The 21,228-nt window shown below is 39.3% G+C and overlaps 1 protein-coding gene across 1 annotated transcript; it reads left to right on the forward strand.

Moving 5' to 3' along the window:
* Positions 1 to 19,110: 19,110 nt before the first annotated feature.
* Positions 19,111 to 20,584, forward strand: LOC140864853 (sufE-like protein 1, chloroplastic/mitochondrial). The gene has a single exon (XM_073269237.1). It carries the CDS (start codon positions 19,268 to 19,270, stop codon positions 20,450 to 20,452), a length of 1,185 nt encoding a protein of 394 aa, XP_073125338.1. The 5' UTR covers positions 19,111 to 19,267; the 3' UTR covers positions 20,453 to 20,584.
* Positions 20,585 to 21,228: the final 644 nt, after the last annotated feature.

Here is a 21,228-nt window from a genome sequence, read left to right on the forward strand (position 1 = left end):
GAGGAGAGGTTTTGGAATTGTTGTGAAAATGAGCTCCTTGGAACCTCTATTTATAGAGCACGATCGGAAGCTCCGATCGCACGCATGCATGCCACGTTCCGGACAGCTACGATTGGAAGCTCCGATCTCCTGCATGCATATACGTGTTCAAACGTGTTCAAACCACCTTGACACCTATTTTTGGTTGATTTTGGAAGCTTCGAAATAGATCGGAAGCTCCGATCGGTTCAGAACTTTCGAACTATTTTGGGACCTCCGGGGACCCTTCCTACCATTTTCGGGCGTTATGCGTATGATTTTTTACTTATTTTCCCCAAATAATGAATCCTTAAACATGTTTTGATGCCTTTAAAATTACATGTCATTTTTTAACATGTTTAAAATCACTTAATCTTGTAAAATGGAGTCGGGTTATTACACTTCCGCATATGAAACAAGTCCTAGTTGTTGCTCGATAATACTTTGCGAGAAGCTCCCTCCCCAATGATCTCACTGCAACTTTCTATAATACTGGCCTATAGGTGTCAACCTTAATCTATAAAATCAGAACTGTCTTAGTCTAACCATGATAGACATTCTTAGTTCTGCCTTTATTTAATATTAAAGAATGATCCCTGTCTATGACTATCCTGTCAATAGACAGCTTTTATCTTTTGTACAACATAGTACCATAGTTAATATAATACTTTGGTTTTTAAATCAAGATCTCATATCCCACATACTATGTCTGCGTAGCAAATCGAGACTTGAGTTAATCTCTCTATCTAACCCTGCTGGAATATCCTTCCACGCATACTGGTCTAAGGTCGCAACTCCTCACTTGTCTCAATTCCCAATTACGAACTAAACCAGACGATACTCTAAATTATCGAAAATAATCATCAATCCACGTACTAGATCTATCAATATAGAAAATTCCACCAAACAGAATCACCCTGTATAAAATGATCACTAACCCAAAAATATTCATTCCAAAGTCATTTTTACTACATAAAAAACCAGATTCTATAATCAATTAAATTTCCTTAGTACTTACCCAACACCGAACTAAACCCAATAAATTCAGCCAAAACTATCCTGATAGTTATACACACTTGGATAAAACTGCGTAACATATCAAGACTGAGGTAGTCTTCCCTGAAAGCCTATCTGGAATAACCCTCAAGAAACATCGGCATAGGGTCATGCTTCCCCACCCGTCTTGGCCAAATAACACAGTTTCCCCAGCCCCTGGTATAAACCCTCATCCTGTCTAAAGAAAATCCCTCTTCACTTGACAATAACCTGATAAGATCAAATCCTACCAGATGATCTAGGGAACTACCTAGATTAAATCATATAACATCTTCATATGAATCATGCCCTTGATGAAACATATCATCCCTGGCATAAATCCCAAGGCTCACACATACCCAATCCTCCTAGGAAGACTCCTAGAGCTAATCACAAGGTAAGTGCTCAAAATTCGGTTACTCAAAAGACCCATGAGTACCAACAGTTGAATAATAAACATCCCAATACTACAAATCATTAAACCACTTAATCAGGTTTAATACAATTCTTATTACAAATTCTTAGTTACATCCACTAAGAAATTCCAACATATTGGAATTCAGAATTTACAACGATATAATTGTTTACAACTGAAATTATGTTTACAACCAATATTACACAGTATTCAAATATATCTAAATCGTTCTACACATCTTGATCTTGAACGTTAAGTTTCTCGGCTGTCGACCGAACGCATCAATACAAGCATACTCTGACAGGCGTATTTCCTGAAATTTTATTCCTAGAGATTCTTATCACTCGATCGGGTGCGTCACTATTATATGTGCATTCCCCGATGGACGAGGTAAGATCTCTATGACAATCTCTCCAACTACTTGTGGAGGGTCTTCAGATGAGTGTTATCATGGTTAGAACGGATTATATGCAAGCATCAAGTGTGTCCTAACCAATATTCTCCTACTGCCTCTGACATCTGGTATTTGATCCAAAGCTAGGATCCATATGAGTCTAAATCTTGGTGACAATATCTGGCGATGACAGTCTCGATGTCCTCTCAACACCTTGAAGGCCCAACATCAAATATTAATAAGGACACAATCCTTCTCTGCCGAATCGAATTACTATCATTTGTGCCGAAGATAGGCTTCGTCATCCCAGCCTTCATCGCACTTACTGCCAATACTTCTTGGTCAACTCCTACAAGAGTTGCCTAAGTCAATCCTAAAAATAACATTTCTATGTCTCGATTCTTACTGCATGCTCTGATATCAATAAATGTAGTGAACAAACCCGAATCCACTACTAATCAGAGATTAGTGCTTAATAAAGCATGCAATAACAGTAAATCAAAAATATATCGCGGAAAGCTTTAAATAAATGCTGGCTGGCAGAATACAACCAGCTAAACCATAATTTACAACCCAATTGAATAAACCTAGATAAACAAAATAATCCTAACAGATAACTCTGATGTCTCTTCCCTGATCACTGACTCCACCGAGTCTCCGGAGTACCTGCACCTACACCTGCACCTGCACCTGCCCCGTAGAATTGGGTTTCCAGACAACAACAAAATACTGGACATGAGCACTAACGCTCAATACACTAGTACAGGTAAACATACAAACATGATGCATGCAAATGAATGTTGGGGTATCATACTGAGAATCATATCTGATCAGTCTAGGCATCATGGTATGTAGCATGCTGGGTCGTTGCATTAGAGGGTGGCTCCCATACCATAAATCGTGGACGTATCTGAGTCTCAAAACTATGGTTCCCATCCACACATGCAATGGGACTGAGCAAATCCCCTATACTAGGTAAGCCAACAATACCGGCTAAATCAATATGTATGCACGTGTAGCATAACAAAAACATGCAGTCATGGCACATAAATGAAACATATAAGCATGCATACCCGCTGATAATCTCATTTAGTACTTACGTACCTTTTTAAGACAGATCCTAGAAGTCCCACTTTATTTTACAAGCCTACCATCCGGTACTACAAGTTTACAATGCACTATACCCATGCATCACTTAACATGATTAAAAGCCTTGATTACACTATTACATAATCCTTAATATTTTTAGGGAACTCGGACCATATCTGCGTCCATCGTCAGCCTACTGATGGCGACTACTCCCTACTAGAGTACAATCATGTTGTTTCTCCTCACTCGAGCACCGCTCCGCTACTCGGACACTGCTCCGCTACTATGCCTGACACTATCTGATAACTCTAAAATATAACTACCCACTCCAACTCTTAAATAAGAGTACCCAAAAGCCCCTTAAAATGAGCTAACATGGGCCAAGGAGAGTTTTCTGAGCGATTCTGAAATGAGCCTCTCGGCCCCCTTATATAAGCAAGGGTTCTGACAGTCCGATCCCACTTCGGATCGTCCGATCTCCACGTGTCCCAGACACATGTCAATCGAGTTCCATGAAAACCGCACACCTGTCCAACCTACTGTTCGGATGGTCCGATCATGTCTTCGGATTGTCCGAACTCGATATTATGTCATCCATGATGTCATTCACCCAATGAGACGAAGACACATGTTCCCGCTAAAGTTTGGATCGTTCGATCTCCTTATCGGAGCGTCCCAACTGCTCACCCTAATCGGATTGTCCGATCTAAATTGACCCTTCGAGTATTTTCGAATACTCTGAATCCATTTTTCAACTCTTAACAGTCATTCGGTATTTCCTTAATTAGTTTTTACTTAATCCAATAGTGATTAACGACTTAATCACTCCATTTTGGATACGGGCTACTACAGCTACCACCCGATCCGTCCAACTTATGTCCTACCCCATGGAATGGAGTGTCCAGAACAAATAAGAGATTTAAATTTCGGGTCGAAAATATTCAATTTGAGGATTTTCAGATTTTAAGATTTTAATATCCGAAATTCTTAAATTAAAAGATAAAAATATTTGAATTAAATATTTATGAGATTTGAGATTTAAATTATGAGTTTGATATTAAGAAGAATTGAATTTGAGGATGAAATCCGAGCAGCCAATTTGCAAATATGGAGAAGTTCAAGGACTAAAATGCGATAAGGTTCGAAATGATTTAATTTTAATTCAAGAATATTTAATTTGAGAATATGTAGAGTTTAGAATTAAATTATAATATTTTTACATTATTTATGATTGAAATTGAATTAAATCGCTTGTTCGGGGATTAATTTGCAATTTTCCAAAATCTCAGGGACTAAACTGCAAATAAGTCTATATATATCTACTTTTACTTAGCAATACACGTGGGAATCAGATGTCTCAGCCCAAAAAATTCAGAAAGTGGCAGAGAGGGTGGAAGCAAGAAGGAAGAAACCATTTCTTTCATTTTCAAGCTTCGATGTTTATTGATCCACCCGATAGAATTTTCGATTGATCGTATATTTGCGATCACAGCTCCGAGTGCTACGTTTTGGCGTAAGTTTTATGAAGTTCTACCATGTTTGAATTTTATGATGTTGTTAGAATTAAGATTTGATAATTTGAACATGTTCTAGTATATACGACGATAGCATATCTAGGACGGATCGATAAAAGATCGTCGTTTGGACATGTTTTCGAATTATTGAAGAATTGTGTAAAATCTGAAAGTTAAGGGCTGTTGTATACGTGCATGAAGTGATAAATTGGTGATGATATGATGGTTATATGATGGTATTATTGATGGTTAACCATTTGGAATTATCGACTTTGAACCGTTACGCCGCCGGTTTGTATTTTAATCCGATATCAGCTATAGATTGAAAGTAGCAATGAATAGCAGATTTGATAATGATATTAAGCATATTGTACACCTCATTTAAGTTGGAAATTGAAGTTATCGAAGTCGAATCGGCGAGTTCAAGTTGTTTGAACAAGCAAAGTTGAATCAAGAAATTGCTCAACTATCAACGTCAATGAGCAAGCGTGAAATGAATAGAAGTTAGATACGTCATCAGATTTGATGCTAGCAAGTTTGAATATGTCAAAGTTATGATCGAAAGGTATGATTCGACATTATCCTTGCCAGTAGAACAACTCGAGAACGTGGTGGTTTTCGAGTTTTCCTAAAATCACATACTTATCTGTTTAAGTGCTCTTATGTGATTTATTTGCTATTGTTGCTATGAATGATGATTGAATTGTGTGTTCAAGATTTTTATCAGTATTTATATGATTTAATGTATCAAAATTATGTTGCATTCATCTTGAACCCTACCTTGAAAAGCACAGAGGGCTGATTGGCCTAAAGTGCATATGACGTTTGGAGGGCTGTAGTTGAGTGGCACGGAATGTAAATTTACTTCACGAGCTAGAAGACTTACTATAGTTGCACCAAAGTCAGGGGAATTGAGATATTTAACGCCACCTCAATTGGGTAGTTGGTGGTCGGTTAAAGATTTTATTTCCACGGGATCCCAAGAACAAAGATTTATTGGTATCAGATTTGATAGTCTATTCCTTGAAACATACATTGCATTTATGCATTAACCTAGAGATTTTTATGGTTTAGAATATACAGTTATAAATGCTATCATGTTGTGATATGTTATTCTAGATATGAATTTATTGATATGCTTGATATGATATTGCTTTCGATGAATATCTATGATTTAAGGATTTAAGAATGGAGTATATTTCTATGATTACATGTTACATGTTTTGATGATTTAGAATTCTTATAGCATATAGATTCAATATGCTTACATGGTGTATATGCAGGTCTTTCATACTGAGATTTATTCTCACTGGAGTTATCCGGTTGTTGCTTTGTTTGTATGTGTGTATTGCATCAGGTTTGGGGCATGAGCGAGTCAGATGTGGCTTGGATAGCTCGAGATTGAGAAATATTAGCATGTGATGACTTCGGGCTAAGAATAGATTGCTGTCAAATGCATGTTAGAAGGTGTTTGTTTAGTTTGAGCTTTGAGAACTTAGAATTGAGTTTATTTTATTGCACCTTAGAAACATGTATGAGATTCTTATCTTCTAAACTTCTTATTGTGTCTTAAATCTTGTACTTAGATCCTTATAGACTTGATTTAAGATGTTTAGAATGTTGTAAACTGACCAGATATGGTTAGAACAGCAAAAACTTGATTTTTGGCAAGCAAAACCGCAGGGCATGCGCGGCCGAGCGGCGCGCCCGTGCAGCCCTGTGCCCTAAGGCAGCGGGGCATGCGTGCCGCGCATGACCCCTTATAATAAAAAATTTTTTTGGTTCTTTTAGCGATGTGTTTTTGCGTCGCCAAATGTATGTTGTTGCGTCGCCAAATGGCTTGGATTATTTTTGTTTAATGATGTTTATTCATTAATTTTCCCTTAAAATGAGATTAGCACCCGAGGTCCCTACACCCTCGCTATCGTCTGGCCTCCGAAATGACTCCTAAAGTAGCCTAAAAGCCCAGTAGAAACATCTAGGGCCAAGAGAGAGAAATGGAAATGAGCAAGAAATGAGGGTCTCGACACTCCTATTTATAGACCACGTTCGGAACTACCAAACTCTTGATCGGAACTTTCGATCCCACTTCGGAGCTTTCGATCGTGCCTCCGAACGATCTCCACCAAACACGTGTCTCTGATTTGACAACTCGGCTACTGATAGCAGTTCGGAACTACCGATCCTAGTACGTAGCTTCCGAACTCCCTCTTGTACAATCACCCAATCAAAGCTCATGTCCTATCCAACTATCATACAATCAGAAATATCGATCGCAAGTTCGTAACTTCAAAACTACTCGGACCTTCCGATCAGCAATGCTAGCTTCCGAACACGTTCGTAGCTTCCGATCCTCCTTCGGAACTTCCGAACTGTCCCAAATACTCCTTCGTAGCCTTAGAAACCATTTTTGATTGTTCTAAATCCGATGTTTAACTCCTTAAGCTCAAATTAATATCTTTTAATCATGTTTAAGCAATAGATTAGCTCAGTTAAAAGTCGAACTACTACATGCTTCAACTTGGTTGACTTATTCTGACCTTGAGAGGGAGTTGGCCGTTGAGTCCTCAAGGGAATAGGTTGAAACGACCCTCTCTCTAAATAATAAATAAATATGCGGAAATTTTTTTTTTTTTTTTATTTACTTACTAAATAAAAATATGTACATACATGCCCATACATATATGCACAGAATAAATAGATTTAAAAATAAATAAATAAATTAAATAAAATGCCACCTTAAATAAATTTAAATATCTGAGTCAAACATTTAATAAAATACTGTCATAAGTAAAATAATTAAAATCTGCATGCACTGAAAATATTTAGATAAAATATCTCAATTCTCAACCACTAAAAATAATTAAAAATGTATATCATGCTAAAATATTCAAAAACATGCGTAATGACTCAGTCCACTATCACGGTCACGGGGTCACTGCATGTCCGCTCATATGTCCTCTCCGCCGGTGGGTACCACATCCTCCTCTACGTACTCACCTGCACCATACCAGTGTAGTGAGCCTAGAGGCCCAACATGCTAACATAACAAAGGTTTAAAATAATTTAAATCACTTTAATACTAATACATAATATATACATGAATGAGCATGCTTAAAAAAAATATCATGACATAACATAACTTAAATTAACTTAAATATCATAATCATACATAATACATAAACATTGTTGAGCAAATTATTTTCTAACATCGCTTGGTTGTATCCATAGTGTAACCTTAAATCATACATTAAATACTGATCAGCGTGGAAACCAACGTACGTGGCGGTGACGAATCACCTCTTAAATTGGCAGTAAACTGCCCTTTAATAGTTCACATATGGGGACGAATCCCCCTCAAATTGTCACACTACTTCAACTTCCAACATAAAAATTATTTTTCTTTTGCTCAACCTTAAACATTAAATCATGCATAAAAATTATTTCATGAATGCATGTACTTAAATAAAATGTGTGTCCTTCATATATATTTAATTTAATTTTTATACTAACATATAAATATTAAAATAACATTCATGCATAAAATAATTAAATATATATTTAGGACACATGCAATTTCTCATGGTTTGTGCTGAACTGCTGGCCCTAACACTCAAGCCCATTTTCTTAAATTCTGGCCCACTAACACTGAGACTGGCCCATTAACATACTTAAGCCCAATAATGATTATTCTAAGCCCAATTAATTAATTAAAGCCCATTAATACATTCCTGACCCAATAACAACCTATTTTGGCCCAATGGGCCCAAAAGCCCAAAGACTGGCCCAATAACTTCCATGGGCTCTAAAGCCCATGAAATTTGTTGACTCACTTAATTAAATTAAATAAGCCCAAAAATAATTAAATTCAACTCAATTAATTAAATGGAACCCAAATCATTTTATTTCAAATTAATTGGCCCAAAACCAATTAAATCATAAAATACTTTAATATTAAAAAGACTCGAGTTCGGCCCACCTAACCCAGACCCGGACCAACTTAACCCGACCCACCACACTACTGACCCGACCCAGGCCATAGACCCGACCCGGAACCAACCCTAATACCTAAACCCGTTGCCCCCTTCCCCATGTTTCTCGGGCGCGGGCAGCAGCCATTCCATGGCTGCTGCCGGCCTGCTCCGGCCGTCCCTGGCCGGAGCGCCGCCGCCCAGACGTAGCCCACGTCTGGGCGGTCCTAACCTGACCCCTGAACCCGAGCCATGCAGCACAGTCCCTAGCCAAACTCGAGCCCTCTCCGCAAACCCTAAACTGCGCGCTACAGGAGGCCGATCGAACCTTCTGGTTTTCCTGGGCTCGTTTGGCTCAAACCACTCGAGCCATTCGAGTCCAGGCTACCCTCATAACCCTCTGAACCTCTGACCAGCAGCTAGATGCAACCATGGCTAAGAAAATGAGAGTATGAACCAACAATCCAACAAAACCGTGCGCCTTCATCGAAACTCAAACCATTTTCTGAAAAAAAAAAAAAAAACTTACAAATTTTCGATGCATAACATTACACACACTATAACAACTGATATGGAATAAAAATCGAAAGGAAACATGCCTTTCAACGATAAAAACAATGGAAGGAATAGGCGGTGGCGAATCCGGGACGACGACGACGACAAACTTTGAAGCTTCAAAACTATGCTATGGATTTCCTTGCTGGTGCTAGCCGAAAAAGATGATGAAGAACAAGGGAGGTGTCGGCTGAGTGATTGGAGGCGTGTGTGTGTGGGGTTGGGTAGGTTAGATTAGTCTAGGTTTAAGTTTTTAATTAAAATAGGTTTTAGGATAATTAAAAATATTATTAAGGATATTAAATATATAATATATAACTAAAACAAAACTCTAAATAATATTTAAAATCTGATAACTTTAATAAAATCCCGAAATATAAAATTAAGGGAATTTTAAAGATAATAAAAAGTTATTATTTTGGCTTATTTTGAATAAAAACGGACTCCTAAAATTATATAAAATTAAATACTAAAAATTTTGAGGAAATAAAACTCAAAATAATATTTTTGGGCTCTTAAAAGGCTCATGAAATAAATTGGATAGAAAGTTGTCATCTCGTCCGTCCACGGTCCCGTCTACGCGATAAAATAATTTAAATACTAAAAATCATAAAATCACTAATTATGGGTTAAATGCTTAAAAATAAATTAAATCATGCACAAATAATTCACATAAATATTTAACCCATAAATCTAAAATTTTAAATAATTAAATTCCCTAATTATGCATGCGGATTTACGTATTAAAAATACCGGGTGTTACAATTCTCCCCCCCTTAAATTGAATTTCGTCCTCGAAATTAAAGTACTTACCTGAACAACTCCGGGAAACGAGTCCTCATCTCTGCCTCGGTCTCCCAAGTAGCTTCCTCCTCTGAGTGATTCAGCCACTGGACTCTGACCATCGGTATGACTCGCGTCTTAAGCCTCCGCTCCTCCCTAGCCAAGATCTGCGCTGGCCTCTCCTCATAAACCAGATCAGGTGGCAACTGCAAAGGCTCGAAATCCAACACATGCGATGGGTTAGAGACATATCTCCGAAGCATGGATACATGGAAAACGTTGTGCAGTGCTGCAAGCCCTGGCGGTAGAGCTAAACGGTAGGCCAACGTGCCAACTCTCTCCAATATCTCGAATGGCCCAATATACCTCGGATTAAGCTTCCCTCTCCGGCCAAATCGTTCCACTCCCTTCATAGGTGACACTCTCAGGAACACGTGATCACCTACTGCGAACTCCAAATCTCGTCATCGAGTATCTGCATAACTCTTCTGACGACTCTGAGCAGTCCTCATTCGATCCCGAATCTGAGTCACAATGTCAACTGTCTGCTGCACAATCTCAGGACCAAGTAAAATCGTCTCGCCAACCTCATCCCAATGCACAGGAGATCTGCATCTCCTCCCATACAATGCTGCATAAGGAGCCATTCCTATAGATGACTGAAAACTGTTGTTATAGGTAAACTCCACTAATGGCAGTCTAGTCTCCCAAGAGCCCTGAAAATCAATGACACAAGCTCTCAGTAGATCCTCGAGAACCTGGATCACTCTCTCAGACTGACCATCTTTCTGGGGATGGAATGCTGTGCTGAACAAAAGTTAGTCCCCAATGCTGTGTGCAGACTCTTCCAAAACGCGGATGTGAACCTCGGATCTCTGTCTGACACAATCGACACTGGTATGTCATGCAGTCTAACAATCTCCTTGATGTAAAGCTCTGCATACTGTGTCAATGAGTAAGTAGTTCTCACCGGCAAGAAATGAGCTGACTTGGTGAGTCTATCCACAATCACCCAAATCGCTGTGCAACCTCTGGCACTTCTCGGTAAGCCAACTACAAAGTCCATCGTAATATTCTCCCATTTCCATTCCGGAATAGGAAGAGGTCTAAGAAGTCCTGCTGGACGCTGATGCTCAGCCTTGACCTGCTGACAAGTCAAGCACTCTGACACAACTCTCCCGATGTCTCTCTTCATCCCGGGCCACCAATACAATAGCTGCAAATCTCGATACATCTTCGTACTTCCGGGGTGAATGGAGTACGGAGATGTGTGAGCCTCTGCTAAGATCTCAGCTCTCAACTGATCGACGTTCAGTACCCACATCCTACCACGGTACTGAACAATGCCATCCACAACTGTATACAGAAGATTACCCTTGGCCTCATCTCTCTGTCTCCATCGCTGCAACTCCTCATCAGTAGACTGTCCATCCCTGATCCGATCTCGCAGAACTGGCTGCACCGTCAACACTGACAAGCTCGGTGCATGACCACTCGAGTAAAACTCCAAATCAAACCTCTGAATCTCACTCTGCAGTGGTAGCTGCACTGAAAAACACGATACCACTGACGACTTCCGACTCAAAGCATCGGCCACTACATTAGCTTTACCCGGATGGTAGCTAATGTCACAGTCGTAATCATTCACCAACTCCAACCATCTCCGTTGCCTCATGTTCAACTCCTTCTGAGTGAAGAAGTACTTGAGGCTCTTATGATCAATGAAAATCTTGCACTTCTCGCCATACAGATAGTGCCTCCAGATTTTCAAAGCGAAGACCACTGCTGCTAACTCCAAGTCATGTGTCGGGTAGTTCTGCTCATGAATCTTCAACTGCCTCGACGCATAAGCAATAACCTTACCACACTGCATAAGTACTGCGCCTAAACCTAGCTTAGACGCGTCGGTGTACAACACTAACTCCTCGTGTGGTACTGTTATCGCTAAAACTGGTGCAGTAGTGAGTGCTTCCTTCAGCTGATCGAAGCTCCTCTGACAGTCTGAACTCCAAATAAACTTCGCGTTCTTCTTGGTTAAGGAAGTCAAGGGTACTGCAATAGAGGAAAAACCCTTGATGAACTTCCTATAATATCCTGCCAAACCCAAAAAACTGCGAATCTCCGAAGCATTCCTCGGAATACCCCATTTCTGCACTGCCTCAACCTTCGACTGATCCACTGCAATCACATCTCTCAAAATAACGTGGCCAAGAAATGCCACCTGCTCGAGCCAAAACTCGCACTTGCTGAACTTGGCATACAAACAATGCTCCCTCAAAGTCTGCAAGGCTGTCTGCAGATGCTGTCTATGCTCCTCAATGCTCCTAGAGTAGATCAAGATATCATCAATGAAGACTATGATGAACTGATCAAGATACGGCTGAAATACTCGGTTCATGAGATCCATGAAAATCGCTGGAGCATTGGTCATCCCAAATGGCATCACTAAGAACTCGTAATGCCCATAACGTGTCCGGAAAGCAGTCTTGGACACATCTGCATCTCTAACTCGCAGCTGATGATAACCAGATCGCAGGTCGATCTTGGAGAACACTGAAGCTCCCTGCAACTGATCAAATAAATCCTCTATCCTCGGCAGTGGGTACTTATTCTTCACTGTGACCCTGTTGAGCTCTCGATAATCGATGCACAATCTCATACTGCCATCCTTCTTCTTCACAAATAACACTGGAGCTCCCCATGGAGAAAAGCTAGGACGAACAAAGCCTTTCTCTAATAACTCCTGAATCTGCTCCTTCAACTCTTTCATCTCGGTAGGAGCAAGTCTGTACGGTGTCTTAGAGATAGGCATGGCGGTGTCTGGCACTAAATCGATGCTAAACTCCACATCTCTCACTGGTGGAATTCCTGCAACATCCTCCGGAAAGACATCCGGAAAGTCACGAACCACCTCTATCTCTGATAATGATCTGCTAGATGGTTCTGAGGCCGTGACAATACTTGCTAGAAAACCCTGGCAACCCCGTCTCAACAACTTCCTCGCCTGAATAAGAGATATCACCTGAGGAATATCACTGCTCTGAGATGCATGGAAGGTAAACGGGTCGCCTTCTGATGGTTTCACTGACACTGATCTCCGACGAAAGTCAATCGAAGCTCCATTGACTGTCAACCAGTCCATACCCAAAATCAAATCAAAACCACTCAACGGCAAAACCACCACATCTGCTCGAATGGAGTGTCCCTGAAGCTCCAACTCCAGTTCTCGAATGACACTAGAGGTAGTAATAATCTGCCCTGACAGCATAGAGACATCATACCCACTGTCAACAATCTCAGGTGTGATGCCTATCCGTCTGATAAAATCCAGGGAGATAAACGAATGTGTAGCCCCTGAATCTAGCAACGCAAACGTGGAGTTGCCTCCAACTAGAATTCTCCCTGCACGCAGAAGAATCCCAACAATTTCATACCACTACTAAACTTTCCCCCAACGAGTCACTAATAACCCTTAATTTTAATCACAAGTAAAACATGCTTCTTATTCTAACATGCAGATAGGTAACCCAAATAACAACAATTCCACAAGAAACACGAAATTCTTAACCAAAGGAAAAATTATAAAATACTAGAGGTAAGATATACCAGTGATCAAGGAGGTGTCTGGGTCTGCCTCCTCTGCCTGCATGATGAACACTCTACCAGCAGTGTTCTTCTTCCTCGGGCAATTAGCTATCTGGTGCCCTAGTTCCCTACAGTGAAAACAAACTCCTGCTCCCAACAGACAAAGTCCCGAATGCATCTTCTGACACTTTGGGCAAGTAGGAAAACCTACAGCATTAGGGGCCCCGCCCCTCGGCTGCTGTGGCCTTTGCTGCGGATTCGGGCCCTTAGCCGGCCCAGTAAACTGCTTCTTCGCAGGAAGCTGTGAAGGTGGTCGCTGATACCCAAACTGAAACTGCCTCTTACCCTGCTGCTCCCTCTGGATCTCTCTCCTGCCCTCCTCGGAACGCAAGGCTCTACTGACTGCAGTCTCATAAGTAAGGACGTCTGCCATGCGAATGTCATGCTTGATATCCGCCTTCAGTCCCTCCACAAACTGCCTCAACTTCTCCGGTGGACTGTCTGAAATCAGAGGCACAAAGCGACAGCCCCTCTCGAACTGTCTCACATACTCAACCACTGACTTGTCCCCCTGACGGAGACTCATAAACTCCCGGATCATGCGACTCCTCACATCCTCCGTGAAATACTTGGCGTAGAAGATACGCCTAAACTCCGCCCAAGACAGTGTAGGAAGGTGTACTCCCCTAGCAGTACCCTCCCACCAAAGAGCTGTGTCTCCCCTCAACATATACGTCGCACAGTTCATCCTGTCGGCATCTGTGATCCCCATATAAGCAAAGATGGACTCCAAAGAGCGAATCCACCCCTCAGCCACCAAAGGATCGGTGGTACCAGAAAACTCCTTGGGTCCTTTCTTCTGGAACCGTTCTGCTACGTCCTCCTCATGGGACAGTCTAGGACGTGTAGCCTGCTGCTCTAACAGAGCAGTAATCCCTGCCATCATATTCTCATTGGCCTGCTCCAATGCTGCAAGAGGGTTCTGCGGAGGTGGAGGTGGAGGTGGAGATTCTCCACGTCTGTTCATCGGTCTGGGAGGCATTCTGCTCCACCACATATTTCTTTACGTAAATCATCATGCATAACTAAGTGTTTTAAAATTAATGCTAACTTAAATTCTTAAAAGTAAATCATGCTATAAACACTTAAAACTTACAGATCGGTAGCGTGGATTTTTGAGCTCGCATAGCAGTAATGACCCCTCCAAGGACCGTGCTTTGATACCAACTGAAACGACCCTAACTCTCTAAATAATAAATAAATATGTGGAAATTTTTTTTTATTTACTTACTAAATAAAAATATGTACATACATGCCCATACATATATGCACAGAATAAATAGATTTAAAAATAAATAAATAAATTAAATAAAATGCCACCTTAAATAAATTTAAATATCTGAGTCAAACATTTAATAAAATACTGTCATAAGTAAAATAATTAAAATCTGCATGCACTGAAAATATTTAGATAAAATATCCCAATTCTCAACCACTGAAAATAATTAAAAATGTATATCATGCTAAAATATTCAAAAACATGCGTAATGACTCAGTCCACTATCACGGTCACGGGGTCACTGCATGTCCGCTCATATGTCCTCGCCGCCGGTGGGTACCACATCCTCCTCTACGTACTCACCTGCACTATACCAGTGTAGTGAGCCTAGAGGCCCAACATGCTAACATAACAAAGGTTTAAAATAATTTAAATCACTTTAATACTAATACATAACATATACATGAATGAGCATGCTTAAAAAAATATCATGACATAACATAACTTAAATTAACTTAAATATCATAATCATACATAATACATAAACATTGTTGAGAAAATTATTTTCTAATATCGCATGGTTGTATCCATAGTGTAACCTTAAATCATACATTAAATACTGATCAGCGTGGAAACCAACGTACGTGGCGGTGATGAATCACCTCTTAAATTGGCAGTAAACTGCCCTTCAATAGTTCACATATGGGGACGAATCCCCCTCAAATTGTCACACTACTTCAACTTCCAACATAAAAATTATTTTTCTTTTGCTGAACCTTAAACATTAAATCATGCATAAAAATTATTTCATGAATGCATGTACTTAAATAAAATATGTGTCCTTCATATATATTTAATTTAATTTTTATACTAACATATAAATATTAAAATAACATTCATGCATAAAATAATTAAATATATATTTAGGACACATGCAATTTCTCATGATTTGTGCTGAACTGCTGGCCCTAACACTCAAGCCCATTTTCTTAAAATCTGGCCCACTAACACTGAGACTGGCCCATTAACATACTTAAGCCCAATAATGATTATTCTAAGCCCAATTAATTAATTAAAGCCCATTAAGACATTCCTGGCCCAATAACAACCTATTCTGGCCCAATGGGCCCAAACGCCCAAATACTGGCCCAATAACTTCCATGGGCTCTAAAGCCCATGAAAATTAGTGGACTCACTTAGTTAAATTAAATAAGCCCAAAAATAATTAAATTCAACCCAATTAATTAAATGGAACCCAAATCATTTTATTTCAAATTAATTGGCCCAAAACCAATTAAATCATAAAATACTTTAATATTAAAAAGACTCGAGTCCGGCCCACCTAACCCGGACCCGGACCAACTTAACCCGACCCACCACACTACTGACCCGACACAGGCCATAGACCCGACCCGGAACCAACCCTAACACCTAAACCCGTCGCCCCCTTCCCCATGCTTCTCGACCGCGGGCAGCAGCCATTCCATGGCTGCTGCCGGCCTGCTCCGGCCGCCCCTGGCCGAAGCGCCGCCGCCCAGACGTAGCCCACATCTGGGCGGTCCTAACCTGACCCCTGAACCTGAGCCATGCAGCCCAGTCCCTAGCCAAACTCGAGCCCTCTCCGCGAACCCTAAACTGCGCGCTACAGGAGGCCGATCGAACCTTCTGGTTTTCCTGGGCTCGTTTGGCTCGAACCACTCGAGCCATTCGAGTCCAGGCTACCCTCACAACCATCTGAACTTCTGACCAGCAGTTAGATGCAACCATGGCTAAGAAAACGTGAGTATGAACCAAGAATCCAACAAAACCGTGCGCCTTCATCGAAACTCAAACCATTTTCTGAAAAAAAAAAAAACTTACAAATTTTCAATGCATAACATTACACACACTATAACAACTTATATGACATAAAAATCGAAAGGAAACATGCCTTTCACCGATAAAAACAATGGAAGGAATAGGCGGTGGCGAATCCGGGACGACGACGACGACAAACTTTGAAGCTTCAAAACTAGGCTATGGATTTCCTTGCTGGTGCTAGCCGAAGAAGATGATGAAGAACAAGGGAGGTGTCGGCTGAGTGAGTGGAGGCGTGTGTGTGTGGGGTTGGGTAGGTTAGATTAGTCTAGGTTTAAGTTTTTAATTAAAATAGATTTTAGGATAATTACAAATATTATTAAGGATATTAAATATATAATATATATAACTAAAAAAAACTCTAAATAATATTTAAAATCTGATAACTTTAATAAAATCCCGAAATATAAAATTAAGGGAATTTTAAAGATAATAAAAAGTCATTATTTTGGCTTATTTTGAATAAAAACGGACTTCTAAAATTATATAAAATTAAATACTAAAAATTTTGAGGAAATAAAACTCAAAATAATATTTTTGGGCTCTTAAAAGGCTCATGAAATAAATTGGATAGAAAGTTGTCATCTCGTCCGTCCACGGTCCCGTCTACGCGATAAAATAATTTAAATACTAAAAATCATAAAATCACTAATTATGGGTTAAATGCTTAAAAATAAATTAAATCATGCACAAATAATTTACATAAATCTAAAATTTTAAATAATTAAATTCTCTAATTATGCATGCGGATTTACATATTAAAAATACCGGGTGTTACATAGGTAGTGACATCCGCTTGGATTTATGTTCACCTTCTTTTGTATCTCTGATATTTTTCAAGTAATTACCAAATTTCTTCGTGATCAGAGATATAGACTCTTTACAAAGATCTGATTCATTGACTTCTTGTGTAATTTGGAGTAGATCCTTATAGGAGTCATTCGACACTTGGAAAGAAATGATTTTCCCTTTATATTTCTTCTGTGACTCTAAGTTCATCTCGCACACTTGTAGAGCACTTATAAATTCAGCTAATCCAAGTTTAGTGGTGTCTCTGGCTTCCTCCAAGGCACAAAATTTCCCATTAAATCGCCCATGCAGTGATCGGAGAACTTTGCTGACAAGCCTTTCAGTTGATATTGGACCCCCCAAACATAAGGCTTCATTAGAAAGATAACGAATACGCTGGTCATAAGATGAGATGGATTCAGATTCTTCCATTCTCATACTCTCAAAATTATTGGTCAGTAACCTCATCTTAGAGCATTTGACACTCTCAAAACCTTCACAATGTTCTTGTAGAGCTTCCCAGGGTTCCTTGGCAGACACATTGGTTGAGATAAGTCTGAACATCCTCACATCCACAGTTGAAAAAATAGCATTAGATCTTTAGCATTGAAATTCGATATTTGAACTTCCTTAACAGTACAAGTGGTTTCTGGCTAGTCTTTACCATCACCATCACCATCACCATCATCATCTATGATTTTTGGAGGTGTCCAGTCATTGAGTATAATCTGCCAGGCTCTTTCTTCGATGGACTTAATGTAAATTCAAAATTTTAACTTCCATAGAGGGTAATTTGTTCCATCTCAGATAGGCGCTTTCAAATATGAATAAGCTAGCGATGTATCCATAATGTTTCTGTCAATAAGAAAACTAGAATCGACTCTTAGTATCGTCAAGAGAAGTCTCTGATACCAAATAAACGGTATCGACAACTTGATAATAGACATATTAAAAAATTTAATGCACTGATGTTGTCCTATGATGTTGGTAACATCAGAAAAAGATCAACGAAAACTTAATATGTTTGAATAAAAACAATTAAGGACAAATAATTAAGCAGCAAAAATAATCATTAAAGTAAAATAAATTAAAAAAACATTTAACACACAAATAACTGTGCACAAGTGTTTGCATTTGTGCGATGCTTCAAGGCAAAAAACAATTACTAGAATAAAGTAATATCCCATTACAAAAGTCAATCCAAGTAATTCTTATAAAATTCAGATTCTCAACAAGTAGAAAAATCCAAACAACACTCTAAACTCAATCTTAGATTGAAAACGAAAATTAGGAAGTGTAAAAGAAAAATCAAATATATCTAACAATTGAGATATGAAAATCACATCGTAACAACTATAAAACAAGTATAAAAAACCAAATAGTGGAGTAGGAGAACCAAGGCCGCAAGCAAGAAGCTCGAAGGGACTTTGTTAAGCAGTGTTCATGGTGTTGTATTCCGATGTTGTGCAAAACACCACCAGCAACACCGAACAACGGCTAGAATTCTTCAACCGGAGCTATGGATCTTTGAAGGCTTGGTCTTCAGAATAGTTCTATATCAAATCATGTTGTTCTCTCTATTCATTCACTCTTCAATCTTTTTTTAAAAAGTAGATGATTTTGTTTATTCTTAATAGAGTCCTTGAATATGGAAACAAATCATAGATATCAATTATGAACTTAAATAGAAGATAATAATTAAATAAGGATAATAAAGAGGTTTATAAAGACAAAACATATCAAATGAAATTTAATTAAAAATTAATAGAAAGATTTTATGTTTTGTACACCAAGATATATTTTTCTTTCATATCTGTTTGGAATAAATGCCCTCTTGAAATCATCAATAACAGACATATTTTCCCGATTTTTCCGAAAAAAACCCCTTCACTTGAATCGACATAGCATCCGCAACAGGGGAGAGAACCGAGAGAAACAAGCAAGAACGATGGCGGTTTCAAAGTCGCTATTTGGCAACAACGGATGAAAATACCCCTTCACTTGCAAATTAAAACTGGCCTTCTTCAAACCCTCATTGCAAATCACAGTCCAAGAAAATTACCTGCGCATTCAAAGTATCAGAAATCTGAAATGTCAATTTTCAGCAGAATCCCATACTCCCCCCTCTTCCACCGCTCAAACACCCAAATTTCTAATACAATAAAAGCCTCATCTTTGTTATCGTCACCACCCCATAATTTGTTCTTCTTTAATCCCATCACTATACAACCAATACCTACCAAAATACCCAAGTCATCATCTCCTTCGCCTTCGGTTTCTCTTCAACCCGTGGAAGAGCTGCCACCTAAGCTACAGGAAATTGTCAATCTTTTCCGGGGAGTTCAAGAACCCAAGGCCAAGTATGCACAGTTGTTATTCTATGGAAGAAACTTGAACCCTTTGGAATCTCAGTATAAAACAAGTGATAACAAAGTGCAAGGTTGTGTTTCTCAGGTGTGGGTCAGAGCATACCTTGATAGTGATAAAAATGTTATCTTTGAGGCCGATTCTGATTCAGAACTCACTAAAGGGCTCGCTGCCCTGCTAGTTCAAGGTCTATCGGGCAGGCCCGTGGATGAAATTGTGAGGGTGTCACCTGATTTTGTGGTGCTTTTGGGGTTGCAGCAGAGTTTAACTCCTTCTCGGAATAATGGGTTCTTGAATATGTTGAAACTGATGCAAAAGAAGGCTTTGCAGCTGTATTTTGAAGCTGAAAATGCTGGAAATGAAGCTGAAAAGGCTGGAAATTCAAGCGGTGAAGAATTTGGAAAAGGACCGGTTGAAAATTCAAACTTGGAATCAAGTGATGGTGCCAGAGATGATGGATCGGAATCTAGTGAAACTTTTACTGGTATTAACAAGGACTCAGACTATGGAAGTTTGTTGGGCAGTAGAGGGATGCGGATTAAAGAGATGCTGGAGAAAGAGCTTCGGCCCTTAGAATTGGAAGTTGAGGATATATCTTATCAGCATGCCGGGCATTCAGGGTTTCGAGGAAGTGATGCTGAGACACATTTCAATGTAAAAGTGGTTTCTGAAGAATTTGAAGGGAAAAGTTTGGTTAAGAGACACAGATTGATTTACAACTTGTTGCAAGAAGAGTTACAGGGTGGATTACATGCTTTGTCAATTGTGGCAAAAACGCCAGCCGAAGTTGGCACTCCGTGAAGGCTTTAGCATGGCTGAGTGTTTAATTTTGCTTTCTTTATAAATCGCTACTCATTCTCTGGAATAATTTATGACAGAGCATGTGGTTATTTAAAGATACAATGGATTCCTAAAACATACACTTTATATTGATCTCTGATGATACATTTATAGTAGCTTTGTAGTGGATTAATTTCTTTTATTTGTTGGTCGAGTTTTGAAACTCGTAGTGAATTATATGGTTTGTTATTTGTCTATGATCTTCTAGTGTTGTGCATTGGTCCTCATACCTGTTGCTTAATGATATTTGGACATCAAGTGGTTGAGTGTTTCATCTTGTTTTTCTGATAGGGACCCTGCGTCATCGCTGCTATTCATTATTTTCAGAGGATTAGTACTGGTGTCACTTGAATAGGAGAAGCTAGAATTTATTGAGTGTAATTCATATAAATTTATTCTGCACTGGAAAGCTTTGATTCAGAGGTATATTATTGAGATGGTACATTCTTGGCTGTCTAGTTAACCTGTCGTTGAGACTCATTTTGCCACCATCAATTATGATCTATCTACTTTTTATTTTTTGAAATGGTGTCTCCAATAGATTTTGGGGTTATATCCTTATAGAACTACATCAATAGGAATCATCATCATACAATCTCTACTCATACTTCTAAGGTTTATAAGAATTCATCCTGTTTGTTGTGACATCACCGACTTGGCTACGTTGACATGGGAGAAGCTGAGGAAGAAACTGCTTGTTGCTGGGGTAGAGATTGCAGAAGCCAGTGGAAATGGAT

Source organism: Henckelia pumila, chromosome 4 (assembly GCF_033568475.1).
Source record: "Henckelia pumila isolate YLH828 chromosome 4, ASM3356847v2, whole genome shotgun sequence".
Classification (NCBI taxonomy): Eukaryota; Viridiplantae; Streptophyta; class Magnoliopsida; order Lamiales; family Gesneriaceae; genus Henckelia; species Henckelia pumila.